Source organism: Nomascus leucogenys, chromosome 22a, assembly GCF_006542625.1.
Source record: "Nomascus leucogenys isolate Asia chromosome 22a, Asia_NLE_v1, whole genome shotgun sequence".
NCBI lineage: Eukaryota > Metazoa > Chordata > Mammalia > Primates > Hylobatidae > Nomascus > Nomascus leucogenys.
Window position 1 is genome coordinate 41051558 of NC_044402.1, and position 18608 is coordinate 41070165.

Consider the following 18608-nt stretch of genomic DNA (forward strand, 5'->3'; position numbering starts at 1 on the left):
GTGCCCGGCCTCTCATGTAAACATTTTTGATTGACTGTCTTCTTTGTGCCAGGAACAGAGGAGCATACAGAAATGAATAAGGCAATCTTTACCTTCAGTACTAGCCCACACTTTAAAAAGCCTTCTATAGAATTATTATTTGACCCAGCAATCTCATTATTGGGTATATACCTAAAGGAATATAAATTTTTCTACCATAAAGACACATTCACACCTATGTTCGTCGTAGCACTATTCACACTAACAAAGACATGGAGTCAACCTAAATGCCCAACAATGGTAGACTGGATAAAGAAAATGTGATACATATACACCATGGAATGCTACACAGCCATAAGAAAGAATGAGATCATGTCCTTTCCAGCAACATGGATGGAGCTGAAGGCCATTATTATAAACAAATTAACACAGGAAAGAAAACCAAATATCACATGTTCTCACTTATATGTGGGAGCTAAACATTGAGTACACATGGACATGAAGAAGGGAGCAACAGACACCCAGGCTTTCTTGAGGATGAAGGGTGGGAGGAAGGTGAGTATTGAAAAACATATCAGGTACTATGCTTATTACCTGGGTGACGAAATAATCCGTACACCAAACCCCCGTGGCATGCAGGTTACCTACATAGCAAACTTGCATATGTGCTCCTGAACCTAAAATAAAAGTTAAAAATAAAATAAAATAAAATAGAAAGCCTGCTATAAAATAAATCATAGCTTCAACATCGAGAAAGTTGGGATGGTAGATTTGCCTACACACAGCTGAAAGGGAATGGGGAAGGGAGAAGAAAACATGGTTATCTGTGGTTAGCTAATACCCATTTTCTAAGTTCCTGAGAAAAGAATTATGCTACAGATCCTATAAATAGCTGTAAAAGTATTACTTCAATTAAAACATCCTTAGGATTTTGAGGGTTATGTCATATGCACATGTGGGACCCACGGAAATATTGTGCTGGGTCTTCAGGGGACTGCTTCTCAGGGAGACGGAAGTGAATTCTGTACCGACATTTAAGAACGTGATGATCTCTGTGAGACATTACAGCGACTAGCTTTAAGAACTGCCTGGAACTGCCTGTATCACTGTCAGCAGCAGTGGACCATCTTTCCTCTGAAACATCAGCTGATGCCTCTTGAGAGATATTGATTTCCCACGGGACACTTGCAAGGAAGAAAACCTACAGTATATTTTTTGGAGCAAAAACAATACTACATTTGAAGAGCTCTGTAGAGCTCTTAACAGACTTTGGCTTCCTTGGGCACATGCTGTTAGGGTAATAACAGTAATAAGAATATCAAGATGTATCATCAGAGTCTCTTCTGGGGAATGAGGACCTAGTATGATGTGGCAGATGTTTTTGGATAGTTAAACCAACACTTATCCACAATCGACATCTTTCATGCTCATCTCTTTTTTAGAGGCTAGACAAATTAAATGCTCCCTTTCTCAATCTCCCTTGCAATTAGTACTGGCCATATGATGTGGTTCTGGCCAATGAAATAAATCACATGTTGGACCTCTTAAGTAGATATCTAGGACTGTTATTGCTGGGTCAAATGGTAACTCTGTGTTTAGTCATTTGAGAAACTGTCAAACTGTTTTCTAATGTGTCTGTACTATTTTACATTCCTACCAGCAGTGGATGAGGATTCCAATTTCCCCACATCCTTACTACCAACACTTAGAATTTTCCATTTCTCTTTCTTCTTCCTTTTTAAAAAATTATGAACATCCTAGTGGGTGTGATGTGGCAGCTCATTGTGGTTTAATTTGCATTTTCCCAATGAATAATAATGTTGAGCATCTTTTTACATGCTTTTTGGCCATTTGTGTGTCTTCTTTGGAGCAATGACGGTTTAAATCATTTGACTGTTTTAAAATTGGCATTTGTCTTATTGTTAAGTTGTAAGAGTTTAACAAATATATTCTTGATATTAGATCCTTATCAGATATACATGACTTGCAAATATATTCTTCTATTATGTGTGTTATCTTTTCATTTTCCTTTGTGGAAAATTTTGTGAATTTTGATGCACAAAGATTTTAGTTTTGATAATGCTCAATTTATCTATTTTTCCTTTGGTTGCTTTTTTTGGTGTTGTATATAAGAGATTGTTGCGTAGTCCAAGGTCACCAAGATTTACAACTATGCTTTCATCTAAGCGTTTGTACTTCTAGATCTTACATTTAGGTCTTTAATCCATTTGAGTTAACTTTTGTACGTGTGTGAGGTAGAGATCCAACTGTGGCTATCCAGTAGTCCCAGCACCACTTGTCGAAAAGACTATTCTTTTCCCATTGAATGATCTTGTTGGAAAAGATTGGCCATAGATTTATGGATTTATTTCTGGACTCTCATTTTTACTTTATTGATATCATCCATTTTAAAAGAGATACTTATTGAAATCTTCTACTGTAATTGTGTGTTGTTCAATTCTCCTCATATTGTGAGAGAAATAACTAAGAAAATCTATTACATACATTAAAAATGAATTGCAAGGGGCAAGTTCATCAAGCAAAGAGCACAATCTTTGAGGGACAAATCCTTGGATAAAGGAGAGTTTGTAGTAATGGAATGACAGGGGCAAAGGTGGCATACATAATCACGTTTCATGCCAAGAGGACTAAGAGCTGAAGGCAGCATAGAGACTTGAGTTCCAGCTGCAAGTTTGAGTACAGGCTGCAGGTGCTTGGGGAGCACTGTGTTGCCCGGCACAGAAGTAGGTGCCTACATCACTAGGTATGGATGCTGAGATATTCAGGAAGCTGTCCTTTCTGGTTATACCAAACTGAGCAGTCAGTCTCCCATTTGGGGTCAATTCACCAGCCTTGTATAAGGCCATCAAGAGGACAGGACCTTCCCCAGGGTCCTGCTTGTACCATAGCCAGGTGTTAAATATGCTTGAAGAAATGCAGTTCATGGAGACATCCTCTCCTTCCTGGATAGACATAGACTGAGGACTCTGATTCAGCTGTTGACCACTGACCCCTGTTTAGAAAGAGAAAAGAAGGTGGTTAAGGTTATCTTTAGATCACCTTTTTCAGAGCTGTTTTGGACACTATATCCCCAAACTTCCCAGCCCTGCATCTGTGTCTTTCCTTTCCTCCCTCCTTCTCTAGCTTTTTTCCTTCTGTTTTCCTCTTTTCATAGTCTCCGATAAAGCCTCACCTCCTGTCCTCACATAATTTCCTCCCCTTTAGAATTTGCTACGGAAGAGTCAGAAACTGCCAAGACTCACATGTCAGCTGCATCCACAAGATTATTAATAAACGTTCAAGGAGCATCCTTATCAGCAAAGAATTATTTCCTGAATGGTTTTTTTTTTTGCTTCAAGAAACTCCCTTGGTCTTAGAGCGACACTAAAAACACTACCACGAAATTTAAATCTCTGTTCCAGATACCAGCCAATCGGATCTCTTACCAGACGTTTTCCCAGGGTTTTGAGCTAACCTTGAAGGTTAGCTATGAATAGAGACACTGCCCCCCTGTGGTGAAATGCTAAATTTTTGTCCTTTCATGCCACTTTTTCGGTTTCTTCCTATTTCTCCGTTTCACTTGATGAACACACTTAATGAGTATTCACTATATATTAGAGAAATATGTAGACATGAACAAGACAGATGGGAACTCTGCCCCTGGGCACCTTATAATTGCTCTGAAATATCAGTGAAGGCTAGACTGATAATTAAGTATGGTGAATTGGAAACATACTTCTCTGTTCCTTTCTGAGTACCTGGTGAAATGAGAGTAAAAATGTTTTTAAAAGTTATGAACCCCAAAGGACACATAGAACAGGCAAAGGATAACAGCATGTGAGATGTTTTGGAAAATGCAAGTGAATGAACAAGTGGTAACTGACTTAAATGAACTGCAGAAAGACAAATTCTAAGGGCCCACAGAGGCAAATGCCAACAAAAATTCAGGTGCACCAAAAGTCTCAGTGAGTAGGATACCTGGCACCTCAGAAGATCAGAGAGCGGGTAGGGGTAGGAGACTTTATACAGAAAATACAAAGTACAATTGAATAAATTGCAGTTATACTCTTATATTTCCCATTTGACCTGGAATAGTCAGGTGTCCACTCTTTCCAACCACTTTTGTGGAAAAAAGACTATTTTTCTCTGAAGACACTGAATAAATAACATGAAATTCTGGGCTATCAGGCTTAGTCGAGAGTGAAGTGAAGAAGTATTTAAAAACAGGAACTGGAGCCATTTTTCTTTGCTTGAATCTCAGATTTGTATCCTATTAAGTATGAATGAGCATCCCAAGATCATTAGACATTAAAAAGAATCCCTTAACATAAAAGGCAGAGATTTAAATAAAAGAGAAAAAGCCCCTGATAGAGGCAATGTTACCTTTGCTTATCAACACAGTGGTAGGAACATTCTGGCTATTCTTTAAGAAGCAAATAAAACTTTGAATAGTAGCAAACCTCACTTTTACAGAATGGAATTTTGAAGAAGTTTGGTTTTTAAGATTAAAATTGATTCTGCAACTTGGAGTTTCAAATGCCTAGGATCTGGACTGAGTGCCTAAGCTACGCCTCATAGCTTCAATCCTGATTTAGGTAAATAGCTTCTGCCATTTACTGGTGTTTGTGTTTTGTATCTCATTGTGCTCTTTAGACATAGGAGAGAAGGAAAATCTATTTCTGCCTCCCTGGGCATTTTTCTCCTTTTAATTTCATTACTAATTTTTTTCTTAGTTGTTTAGGTTTGCCCATGACTTACTTCTGTATGTATATTTACCTTTCTTACCTTCTCTATTCCTATTATGTGGTGGCATGTTACCTGAAATGAATTGCTGCTCTCCATCAAATAAAAATACAATCTTATGTTGCTTTTTTTTTCTTTTTAATCACTGCAAGATTTTATTGAAAAACATATTTTTGGAAAATAAAAAAACAATAAACAGAGAGCAAAACACCTTAATTCAGATAAAAAATGCATTCCTTCTATATTCTCTTAATGGCATGTGGGAGGCACAGAGATGACAGGGAGCTGCAGGGGCTCACCGATTCCTAAAGGGTGTGTTTTTTCATTACCATTAGATCTGTTGCCTCCTTGCGATCATCATGATTGCTGTTGCAGTCTCAGCGATGGTTTATATTGTTCCAGTTCTTCACGAGCCCTGCTGTCTCAGCCTTGAAAGTGTACCTATTGAGAATACTGGCAATACATTTCTCTCTCCTCCAGAAGAATAAGCCAAGTAGTAGTGTATGAATGTATGGAGCGTGACATTAAGCTCTGGGGTGAACATGACATACACTTAAATAATCGATTTAAAGTATTTTTTATATGTTGAAACAAATGAGAATATATTACATAATAGAAAGTAACATATGAATTTTAAATATAGCACATGAGATTTCAAACAATTTTCATACACATACAGGGGACTATATCTCCCAGGCCTTCGAGAATATAGCCTCACTTTCCTCGGCTCTTAGCAGTGATTTGTAGGGAAATTAAAACACACACACACACACACACACACACACACACACACACACACACACACACACATTGTGGTTACTAGGAAAACATATATGCCTTTTGTTTGCAAACTTCACTAACCTAAGACATATAGTTGCTGTGTATTCTAACATAATTATTCAAATGATTTTTTAATTGAAATTGCCATGCCAGAAGATCAATGGTAGGAAATTATTCTAATGAGCTTGTTCAGAAAGAAAATCCTACTTCAAAAAGAAGGATTATTTCTATTTACAGTTCAAAGAGAAGGAAGATACCTACCAGGAACTCCAATAAGACAAACAAGAAGTAAATATAGGAGGGCACTACTTTTGAGTACAGAAAAATTGATATAGCTCCAGGCTTCATACAGTGTCCCTGGGGAGAGATGTGGGGACCAAAGAAGGTCTAGCTCAGTGAGTTGGGTCAGGAGCAGAATAACCTAGTGTATTAGTCTACTTGGGCTGCCATAACAGTATACCACTCACTGGGTGGCTTAACGAAGAGAAATTTGTTATCTCACAGTTCTGGAGGCTGGAAGTTTAAAATCAAGATATCACATGGCCTTTCCTTGGGGTATGTATGTGTGTGTGTGTGAGAGAAAGAGAGAGTGTGCTTTGGAGGATACACAAATATTCGTTCCGTAACACCTACTCTGTAACACCTAAGACATTCAATTTATAGCATAATTGTCCGATATGCATTTTGACAGAGGTGTGCGCAAAGCAAGACATGCCTCCAGGCTCCAGGTGACTGGCCAGGACATGAGAAAATTTGTTCAAGTGACACCTGCTGACAGGAAGTGAGTGGAGATGTGGCCTCACCGCATGTCAGGAAGCTGTGGCCTCTGTATTTCTGTAGTGGCTGTGGTCTCCAGTGGGCTTTCCCAGAATTCAAGTTCTCAAAAGCATTCCTTGATGGGAGTTTTCTTCTGACAAGTTCAGAGATAATGATTTTCCTCTTCACTTACTGTGGTTCTCCTTGTTCCCACAGATTGGGGAACTGGAGCCTCCTGCTTTTAGAAAGTGTTCTTGAGCCAAGTTGGGTGTTGTTTCATTTGTGTCTAGAAGGCTGACATTGGGGTCTACATCTTGATTACGTTGTGTCTATTGGTGTCTCTGGCCAATGGTCCAAATTAGAACAGGTTTTATTATACAGTCAGGCACCATATAATGATATTTCCATCAATTTATGACAGTGCTCCCATAAAATTATAATGGAGCTGAAAAATTGCTATCACCTAGTGACATTATAGCCATCATAAAATCGTAGCACAAATGCATTACTCTCATGTTTGTGGTGGTGTTACTGTATTGTAAACAAACCTACTATACTGCTGATCATATAAAAGTATAGTACATACAATTATGTGCAGTTATAGTACTTGATGATAATAATAAACGGTAATACCTGTTCATGTATTTACTATACTATACTTCTAATAGTTATTTTAGAGTATATTCCTTCTACTTATAAAAAAACTTTACTGTAAAATAGCCTCAGGTAGGTCCTTCAGGAGGTATTCCAGAAAAAGACCTTGCTGTCATAGGAGATGACAGCTGATGCATGTTATTGCCCCTGAAGACCTTCCAGTGGGACAAGATGTGCAGGTGGAAGACATCGATACTGATGATCCTGACTCTGTGTAGGCCTAGGCTAATATGTGTGTTTGTGTCTTAGTTTTTAGTACATAAGTTTAAATAATAGAAAAAATTAGAAAAAAGCTTATAGAATAAGGATATAAAAAGAAAATCCTTTTGTATAGCTGTACAATGTGTTTGTGTTTCAAGCTACTACAAAAAAAATTAAAAGTTTGTACAGTAAAAAAAGCTACAGTAAGGTAAGGTTAATTTATTCTTGAGAAAATAAAATTATTGTTAAATAAATTTACTGTAGCCTAAGTATATAGTGTTTATAGAGTCTACAGCAGTGTATAATATTGTCCTAGGCTTTTACATTCACTGACCCTTACTTGATGAATTACACAGAGCACCTTCCAGTCCTGCAAGCCCCATTCATTGTAAGTGCCCTAAGCAAGCATATAATTTTAATCTTTATTATTATTATTATTAAGATGCAGGGCATTCTTGTGCAGGTTTGTTATATGGATATATTGCATAATGGTGAGGTCTGGGCTTCTAGTGTACCTATTACCTGAATGGTGAACATTGTCCTCAGTAAGTAACTTTTCAACCCTCCCATCATTCCCCCTTTTGGAATCTCCATTGTCTATTATTTCCCTCTGTATGTCCATGTGTACCCATTGTTTAGCTCCCAGTTATAAGTGAGACCATGCAGTAATTTATTTTCTGTTTCTGAATGATTCCACTTAGGATAATGGCCTCCAGCTCCACCCATGTTGCTGCAAAAGACATGGTTTTATTCTTTTTTATGGCTGTGTAGTAGTTCACAGTGTATATATACCACATTTTCTTTATACAATCATACATTGATGGACACTTAGGTTGATTTCATGACTTTACTATTGTAAATAGTGCTGTGGTAACTACACAAGAGCAGGTGTCTTTTTGATATAACAATTTTGTTTCCTTTGGGTAGTAGTGATGTTGCTGGGTTGAATGGTGGTTCTATCTGTAGTCCTTTGGGTAGCAGTGATGTGCTGGGTCAAATGGTAGTTTTATTTGTAGTCCTTTGAGAAATCTCCATACTGTTTTCCATAGATGTTGTACTAATTTACATTCCCATCAAGAGTGTATAAGCATTCTCTTTTTTCTATATTCTTGCCAACATCTGTTTGTGTTTTGACTTTTTAATAATAGCCATTTTGACTGCTGTGGGATGGTATTTCATTGTGGTTTTGATTTATGTTTCTCTGATGATTAGTGATGTTGAGCATTTTCTCATATGCTTGCTGGTTGCTTGTATGTCTTCTTATGAGAAATGTCTGTTCATGTCCCTTGCCCATTTTTTAATGGGATTGTTTTTTTCTTGTTGAGTTGTCTGAGCTTTTTACAGACTCAAGATATTAGTCCTTTGTTGGTTGATAGTTTGAAAACATGTTCACTCATCCTTTAGATTGTCTGTTTATGCTGTTGATTATTTCTTTTACTGTGTAGAGCTATTTAGCTTAATTAAGTCTGCTTGTCTATTTTTGCTTCTGTTACATTTGCTTTTGAGATCTTGTCATAAATTTTTTTCCTAGGCCAATGTCCAGAAGAGTTTTTCTTCCAGGATTTTTGTAGTTTCAGATGTTCCATGTAAGTCTTTATCTTATCTGGACTTAATTTTTGAATATAGTGAGAGATATGCATCCAGTTTCATTCTTCTGTATATGGCTATCCAGTTTTCCCAGCACTGTTTATTGAATTAAATGTCCTTTCCTCATTGTGTATTTTTGTTGACTTTGTCAAAAATCAGTTGGTTGTAGGTATATGGTTTTATTTCTGGGTTCTTTATTTTGTTCCATTGGTCTATGTTCCAAATATGCAAATCAATAAATATGATTCACCATGTAAACAGAATTAAAAACAAAAACTATGTGATCATCTCAATAGATGCAGAAAAAGCATCCAATAAAATCCAACATCCTTTTATGATAGAAACTCTCAACAAACTAGGCATCAAAGAAACATAACTCAAAATAATAAAAAAAATCTATGACAAATACAAGCCATCCATGACATCATACCAAATGAGGAAAAGTTGAAAGCATTCCCTCTAAGAACAGTAACAAGACAAGGATGCCCATTCTCACCACTCCTATTCAACATAGTACCAGAAGTCCTAGGCAGAGAAATCAGGCAAGAGAAAGAAATAAAAGGCATCCAAATTTGAAAAGAGGAACTAAAATTATCTCTATTCACTGATGACATGATCTTATACCTAGAAAACCCTAAAAAGTCTTCTGAAAGATGCCTAGACTTGATAAATGACTTTAGAAAACTTTCAGTATACAAAATCAACATACAAAAATTAGTAGCATTTCTATACATCAGTAACAACCAAGCTAAGAAAGAAATCAAGAACTCAATCCCACGTATGATATCCACACACCCAAATATTAAAATACTTAGAATTACATTTAACCAAAGAGATGAAAGATGTCTACAAGGAGAACTACAAAGCACTGATGAAAGGAATCATAGTTGATGCAACGAATAAAAAAAATCTCATGCTCATGGATTGGAAGAATCGATATTATTAAAATTACTACCCAAAGCAATATACAGATACAATGCAATTCCTATCAAATAATCAGCATCATTTTTACAGAATTTAAGTAAACCATTCTAAAATTAATATGAGACAATAAAAGCCCAAATAGCCAAAGCAATCCTAAGCAAAAAGAACAAAGCTGGAGGTGTCATATTATCTGACTCCAAACTATACTACAATGCTATAGTAACCCAAACAGCATGGCACTGATACAAAAATAGACAAATAGATTATTTTAAAATCTTCTATACTGTATTTTTACTGTATATGCAGTTAATAGAATAATATGCTGTCTATATTATCAGATAGATGTCATTTACATAAGAGTTATTATAATAAATGTATATAACATTTAAAGAACCATATACATTTACATTTAATACAGTAAAAAGCAATAGGATGGGAGATACTATTTTCTTCATTTTTCTATGAGAAACTGAGGTTCAAAGGCTATGTAACAGGGTTCATGGGGCAAGTAAGTGACAGTCTTTTGGTTACTTCTTTTCTTTACTTTTCTTTTCTTTTCTTTTTTTTTTTTTTGACAGTGTTTTGTTCTTGTTGCCCAGGCTGGAGTGCAATGGTGTGATCTCAGCTCACCGCAACCTCCGCCTCCCAGGTTCAAGTGATTCTCCTGCCTCAGCCTCCCAAGTAGCTGGGATTACAGGCATGCACCACCACACCTGGCTAATTTTGTATATTTAGTAGAAATGATGTTTCTCCATGTTGGTCAGGCTGGTCTCAAACTCCCAACTTCAGGTGATCAGCCCGCCTCTGCCTCCAAAAGTGCTGGGGTTACAGGCATGAGCCCCCTTGCCTAGCCAGTTACTTTCTTTATATCATCATACATGCAGAAAATATAACCACAGCATAATGGACCACTATCTGTTAACTGGAAAAGCCAGGAGTCATTCATGTTAGGAAGATCATAACATGATTCAAATGATCCTACATTACCACGTATCAGGGGAACCCGCCCCCAATATTTCAATGTAGTTTCTTTCTGTTTTCTGTAAGTGTCGGCCAGTCTGAGAAATAAAGAGAAAGAGTACAAAGAGAGGAATTTTACAGCTGGGCCACCAGGGGTGACATCGCATATCGGTAGGTCTGTGATGCCCACCTGAGCCACAAAACCAGCAAGTTTTTATTAGGGTTTTTAAAAGGGGAGGGGGTGTATGAATAGGGAGTAGGTCACAAAGATCACATGCTTCAAAGGGCAAAAGGCAGAGCAAAGATCACATGCTTCTGAGGAAACAGGACCAGAGCAAAATCAGAAACTCCTGGTAAGGGTCTATGTTCAGCGGTGCACGTATTGTCTTGATAAACATCTTAATAGAAAACAGGGTTCAAGAGCAGAGAACCAATCTGACCTCAAATTTACCAGGGCTGGGGTTTCCCAAACTTAGTAAGCCTGAGGGTACTGCAGGAGACCAGGGCGTATCTCAGTCCTTAGCTCAACCACGTAGGACAGACACTCCCAGAGCGGCTGTTTATAGACCTCCCCAACCCCCCCCCACCCGGAATGCAATTCTTTTCCTAGGGTCTTAATGTTACATTCCTTGCTAGGAAAAGAATTTAGCGATATCTCTCCTACTTTCATGTCCATTTATAGGCTGTCTGCAAGAAGAAAAATATGGCTCTATTCTGCCCGACCCTGCAGGCAGTCAGACCTTATGGTTGTCTTCCCTTGTTCCCTAAAATCACTGTTATTCTGTTCTTTTTCAAGGTGCACTGATTTCACATTGTTTAAACACACATGTTTTACAATCAATTTGTACAGTAGTGGTCCTGAGGTTATGTACATCCTCAGCTTACGAAGATAACAGGATTAAGAGATTAAAGTAAGACAGGCATAAGAAATTATAAGAGTTTTATTTGGGAACTGATAAATGTCCATGAAATCTTCACAATTTATGTTCAGAGATTGAAGTAAAGACAGGCATAAGAAATTATAAGAGTATTATTAGAGAAGTGATAAATGTCCCTGAAATCTTCACAATTTATGTTCCTTCGCCACGGCTTCAGCTTGTCCCTCCGTTTGGGGTCCCTGACTTCCTGCAACAACCATGACCTTTAGTACTCTTTGCGGGAAAGAAGGGAAAGAAACTGAAAATAATTTAAAGAAATGCCTAAATGCAGACCCTTCAACAGGCAGGGAAGGGGAAAGAATTCTATCACAAAAAAATACCATGTCTCTGACACTTCTTAATTGCATGAATTTGAACAAGTTACTTAACTTCTCTGAAAATCAGTTTACTCATCAGTAATAGGAGGATAATAATACCTACCTCAAAAAAATATTGTGAGGATCATAAAAGGTCCTGGGAGTGCCTAGTACTCTTTGCCATTTACATAATGTTTGTTATATATATTATGTTAATATGTGGCAGGTAATGTGTATTGTTTATCTCATACATATCTCCAACTTCATTTTTACAGAATTTGAAAAAACGATTCTAAAATTAATATGGGACCAAAAAAGAGCTTGAATAGCCAAAGCAATCCTTAGCAATCCTAAGCAATCCTAACTCCCATAGTATATGGGACTCTTTACCACTCTAGGAAATAGATGTTATTCATTTTTCAGATGAATCTAAGTTCAGAGAGATTCAGTCACATGCCTAAGGTTATCCAGTTTGGAAGTAGGAGGACTAGCATTTGAGTGATATCTAAGATTACAAACCTTTCTTTTTTTGACTGTGCTGCCTCTGAAACAGTTAAATTTTCATATGTTTTCTTAGACAAACTAGTTCCGCTGCCTATTCTTTCATGTAGAAGTTTTGCTGATATAGTCATGCCTTGCTCAACTACAGGGGTTCTGAGAAATGCATCATTAGGTAATTTTGCCATTGTGCAAACATCTTAAGAATATACTGGTCTAGATGGTATAGTCTGCTACACGATAGGCTATGTGGTGTAGCCTATTGCTTCTGGGCTACAAACCTGCACAGGATGTTATTGTATTGAATACTGTAGGTAATTGTAACAATGGTAAGTCTTTGTGTATCTAAACATAGACAAGGTATAGTTAATAGAATATTATTCTACTTATTGTCAAGCAATAAAATCTTTAATTTTTTCCTCTGAATTATGTTATCCCTTAAAATAATTGGAATAAAAACATATGTTTTAAAAACTGCTGATACGGAGATCAAGACCATCCTGGCCAATATGGTGAAACCACGTCTCTACTAAAAATACAAAAATTAGCTGGGTGTGGTGGCGCATGCCTGTAATCCCAGCTACTCAGGAGGCTGAGGCAGGAGGATGGCTTCAACCCAGGAGGCAGAGATTGCAGTGAGCTGAGATCGCACCACTGCACTCCAGCCTGGCAGCAGAGCGAGACTCCATCTCAAAAAAAAAAAAAAAAAAATGCTGACAGTATGTTGCCTGCATCCCTGCTGGTGGGAACTGACCAAACACTGGCAGCCTGCACTATGGCTGAGAAGTGTGGGAAAAATATTTTATGACAAAAACATCTTTTCTATCCTACTGCCACCGTAACTGAGAATATATCATTTGAGGAGACTTTCTTGGAATCTCCTCTACATCTCTTTTTCAAATACAAACAGTCCAGGGAGACCTAACCTAGAACATTATATTGAGATGTAAGTTAGGCTATAAAATACTTTATTTTGGAGATTGAGTGGAGAGATATATATCTACTGAATAGTGCAGGAGAAGATTCTGGAAAGCAATTCATTGACTAGAAATATCAGGCTTTGGGCAGGCTAACAGAGTATTAAAAGGCCACAGAGTACTACTATGGGCTGAGTAAAAAAAGCAGGAGCAGTAGAACAGGTGGGAGGCAATGGTGAAGGAATGGCAAGAGACTAAAGGCAGATTTTTCATATGTCCAAATTCTGCTACATCTGGCCCTGGGTTCAGAACTTTTATCAAAGGCAGTAAGATAAAACAAGTTTTTGAAAAAGTCTGCAGGGTGAGTTCTGCCACAAAAACTGTTGAATATGATTTGCTTCTCTTTGAAGCTATTTGGGAGGTGAGAGCCAACTGGATGTGGCTACAGCTTGCAGGCAGCAAGAACAGGTGAGGCCTGTGGTTGTTGAGAGTGGAAAACCCTTTGTTTCCCCCCTACATACCCACTCTACACATCGGGGGTCTCACAAACTGCTGGAGGAATCAGAATAGAATTATCCAACACAGTAAGGAGGTGCTAATATTTGTAAACCTATTTCTCAGGACATGATGAAACACATGGCAGTCCTTGAGGCTTTTTCTAAGTCCTGCAACTCACTGAGGATAGATCATTTTCCCCATTCTCATTTTCGCCATTGCCCTTTTAAGAACATCCAAAGCTTGGCCTAAGGTTTTAGTAACGAATCTCTTTACATTTGCATTAGAGTCTTCTGTTTCACATGTGGTGTTTCAATTAATAAAATATAGCGAGGCTAGCTGAGAATACATCATCTTTATTTTGAAATTTAGAAACCATCCCAAAGAGGTTCTGTTCTTTGAGCACAACCACACAGGTGGCAGGTGCGGTATAATCCAGGCCCTCATCCTTTCCATCTACTTGTGGAGTTTCCTATAGAGAAAATATACTGTTAAGTTCTGCAGATTTCCTCTTAAATGCTTTTATTTCTTATTTTAAGAATTGCTCTGCTTTATACAAAATTATGTTAGTTATTTTCTCTCTGAACATTGAAAATGTAATTCAAATCTCAGTTGGTTTCCATTGTTATTTTTGAGAAGTCAGCTGTCAGTTTACTTCTTTGAAGACAGTCTTTTTTCCCCCTCCCCTTCTGATTTTTAAGATTTTCTTCTTGATTTAAGATTTTCTGCTGTTTTACTCTGAACTCACACACACACACACACACACACACACGCATGCCCGCACACATGCACACACACCACACTTCTTTTTATATAAAGTGCCCAGGAATGCTTTTGTCTTCCTGAATTGTGAATTGATGTCTTTCATACATTTTTTTAAAACTGTTCATCCATTATTTTTTCATATATTGTTTCTGCCTCATTCAACTCTCTCCTTTCTTTCTGGAACTCCATTTAATCATATTTTATACTTTCTTATTCTGTTTATTCTCTGTAGCTCTTCTTCCTACTATTGTAACTCTCAGCTTTTTGTCTTGGCAAGTTGTCAAGGCTGCAGCATAATAGACTAGGTCCCAGAGGAAGTGAAGATAAGGAAGTGAAGTAAGGAATTTAAGGCTAAGATTTGTTTTATGAATTTGATCAACATAGTTGAGAAGTGGGCATAAGAATAAATAATTATTTGACTTAAATCTAGCAGGCTCATATCTGGCACACTAAAGTGCTGCTAAGGTAGTGGCAAGAGTAATAAAAGGCCCTAGAAATTGGAGACAAGTTTTCTGATGAAAATCTTATGTTGTGATATTTACTTAAAATATGAAAGGCTGTGGCTATGGATGGCCCTATTTAATAGATCTACTTATAAGACAGCATGTATATGGGGTTAAAGTTAGCACAGAATATAGCAAATTTTTTCTGCTTACTTTAATCCATCCCCTTTTTTTCCGACTGTGGTATCTATAAGAATACTCACTATGGGGGTGAATAGATAAGCCTGATAGATTTAGCTGCTTACTGAAGGTTTAGAAAATATTGGTTCCTTATTTCATTGTTTTTTGCAGTGGAAAACTTTTGGGTTATTCCCAAAGTGCACAAAAAAATTAACTTCCTGCTAGGAGGCCATTTTTACCACAATAATTATTATAATACCTATGTCCTGTAAGAAAACTAAGTTCACAATCTCCCTTACTGTCCAGATATTGCTGATTAGAATTTACTGGCTTCCTGGGACATGGTAGGCCCTATAAACAAACAAAAACTAGACTAATTCTTTCACCTGATTTATAATGGAATTGCCAAGAGCTGTTAGAAAAGGAACTAAACCTTGCACTCAAGGCAGGATGAAAAAAAACTTGGTTCCTGCCTTCTTTCTTCTAATCACTCTTTCCACTTACTCCATCCCAGCATTCCTATCAGGGGCTATCCCTAAGGAGGTAGACAGAGCTGGTCACTGCTCATTGCACACTAGGAAAAGTCATGCTGGCATCTTGTCCCATAGGGAAATTTCTGCTGCCCAGAATCAAAACCAATGTCTGGAGCTCAGCCTTGTTCAGTTTGTTAGACATTCTGAGGCAGAATCACTGGAGAAGGTGAATTATTTTCTCAGAATAGGAAATTGGCTTTTGATGGGGGAGAAAAAAGAGGAGAAGGGTGAGTTGCATGTCATATAACCTATTTGCTTAGGCTGACCTTAGACGCTGATGTGAATTTAACAGTTTCTTTCTCCTGATAATATTGGTTTACCAGTCTTGTGGGACATGGCAGGTTAATCTTTAAACATCCTTATGACTACCTATCTTTATACTTTCAATCCTTAATATTCCTAGCATTCTATTGGAGACAATATCTTTATATTATTCCCAATTAGAAAAATTTGATTTTAGGTTAAAATGCAAATGTGTACACCCTTTAGTTGGAGATTTGTGTATGTATATGCATATTTACACACATAGGTAAGTTTCACTTTACTCGGAACATTTCATGAAAATCAGAAACTTACGTTCCTCTTTCCTGCCTGCTTTTCCTCTTATCACGTTGCCAAAAATTTTGTTTCACGGGCTTCTCTCTTTTCTCTCTTTCCTGGTTATTTTAGCAAACTTTTCACCCAGTGGGTGGTATAGGTAACATTTCTTTAAAACAGAAAATAATCTAATTCTACTTGATTTTTAAAAATCTTCCCTGACTTTGGCCAACATAAATAATCATTCCCATTTTACATGCAATTTCCTTTGAAACCAGGTCACTAGGTAGTTTCTGATGACAGGAGATCATTATATTCCTCCTTTCTTTTCTAAATGTAAAGAATAGAACATCTCCTAGTTAGGTTGGAGCCATATCATGTTGATCAACTTCCCTATTTTTATCTGAGAATTTTGACTTACTTGAAATTGTCATTGTTTGATTAATAGTAAAAAATGTTATTTCAAATATTGAGGGCTTGCAATATACCAGATACTTAATGTATGTAATCTATAACCTTACTTCATCCTAACAAGAACATATGAATAAAATAATATGATTGTATCAACTTTGCAGAGGGAAAACAGAGACTTGGAAAGTTAAAGTTATTGGTCAATATCACATAGCTTTTAAGAAACATGTGAATTATTTCTCTCTAACCTATGATCTTATCAGTTATTCAGTATCAGTTTAATACTTCTAAACACCCACTTGAGGCCAGCACTATTCTGATGTGGAGTGGATGATGAAGGCAAGATCTTCTCCACTTCATACTGAGACAACTGGGAAACAATTCTTTAAGCTGATAATTTGGAGTGGCCAGAAGAATACTGAGACTAGAATATGAATAAAAGCAGAATGAGAAGAGAAGTGGGGGCCAGTCTAAGACTGCATTAGATATCTATTAGTATATTCCCCTCTTTCTAGCTCACTCTATCTATCTAATCTACCTATTATCTATCTATCTATCATCTAATAATCTAGCTACCTATAATCTATCACCTATTTATCTATCTAAACGTTTATCTTTTTCTATATCTATACTACGAACTTAGAAAAAACTATTGCCCATGACTCCTCAGTATGGATATTCTAATACTCTTGGTACAATGTTAATATGTGACAAAGAATCTGACAAACAATGCACAATTTCTTTTTATTAACAAGGTGGGTAAATAGCAAAGGGAAAGAAGTTCCTTGGCACAACAGGGACACAATATTCGTGCATAGTTCTTGCAGAAATCACTGAAATTCATGCTATTCTCATTCTAATTTGATGTTCTATCTGCTAAAAAGTAACATAACTACCAGACAATAAAGTCAAATTAAATTTGGGATTAGTGATATAGCTCCCCCTTGTATCATTCCTACTCTCTTCCCCATTTTTCCAATAGGACAATTGCAATGTTCTGAGGCTTCATGTCTTGGCAAAGGTCCCAGCCACATCTCAGGAGCCCCATGTCAGAAGAGCATATGTGGCCCAGCTGCAGGTTTGGAGACAGCTGATAGAGGCCTGAAGATCACTGTGCGTCTGCTCCACAGAGGTAGATGCCTGCATGGCTGGGCTCGGAGGCTGTGATATGCATGGAACTTTGCTGCTTTTTCTCATCCAACTTGGCAGTTATCTTTTCATGACTTTTCTCTTCCCCACCTTTCTGTAGCATCATCAAGAAGATAAGACCTTCACCATAATTTTGCTTGTACCAGTATAAGCCATATAACGTCTTTGATGACGTGCACTTTATGGTGAGATTCTTTCCCTCTTCGACAATCAAGGACTGACGACTCTGCTCCAGTTCTTGGCTACTGACCCCTATTCAAAAAGACAATGTAAAGAAAATACAGAAGACCCTCATAAGATTTTCATGGTCATGGTAGGGATGATGTTTCTCTCCCCCTCCCCAGGCCCCTTAGGCGCAGAATTGTCACATTAAAACAAAGTATTGTCATTTTTTTCCAACACATATCTGGCTCTCAAAAAGGCCTTCCCAGGTCAGAAGATGACTTGACTCTTGCCCTCAGGACGCTGTCACCATCTCACAATTCTCCCAGACTAACCACATACTCACAGGCTGCTTGGAACCCCAATATCCCTAGGAGTACTTGCAGAACAGTCTCCATCCCTTAGCTACTTAGAAAACACAGTTACATCAGATTTTACTGAATGAGCTTCCCCAGCAGAAGTTACTTTGCTCATTGGTGCAGGAGATTGCACCAATCAGAAGCCATACCTGGATTCCTGTTTGTTCAGCCCTGTACAATCTTACTCAAATACTTTTTTAACACTGCCACTCTTCGGCCAGACTGAGAAATGCTGAATAATGCACAGGTTTTCTGGAGTTAATTTATATATGACATAGATCTATTTATTGCAATAAAATATGCCACCTATGAGATAAAGAAAATATAATCTCATAACATAT

The 18608-nt window shown here is 37.4% G+C and overlaps 8 gene segments (V, D, J or C); all 8 read right to left on the minus strand.

The window, feature by feature from the left end:
- LOC101176513 overlaps positions 1–18608 on the minus strand; it is a 651183-nt gene that overhangs the window by 303012 nt on the left and 329563 nt on the right.
- The window catches only part of LOC101179412, a 494982-nt gene that overhangs the window by 271659 nt on the left and 204715 nt on the right, over positions 1–18608 (minus strand).
- Positions 1–18608, minus strand: part of LOC115832515 — a 335749-nt gene that overhangs the window by 267505 nt on the left and 49636 nt on the right.
- The window catches only part of LOC101179644, a 632337-nt gene that overhangs the window by 255278 nt on the left and 358451 nt on the right, over positions 1–18608 (minus strand).
- The window catches only part of LOC101175986, a 711545-nt gene that overhangs the window by 248424 nt on the left and 444513 nt on the right, over positions 1–18608 (minus strand).
- Positions 1–18608, minus strand: part of LOC101179288 — a 405302-nt gene that overhangs the window by 246359 nt on the left and 140335 nt on the right.
- The window catches only part of LOC101179325, a 406822-nt gene that overhangs the window by 235036 nt on the left and 153178 nt on the right, over positions 1–18608 (minus strand).
- Positions 1–18608, minus strand: part of LOC101176608 — a 472474-nt gene that overhangs the window by 234195 nt on the left and 219671 nt on the right. The window contains 1 exon segment of the V gene segment in view: positions 604–607. Coding sequence covers positions 604–607 — 4 coding nt within the window.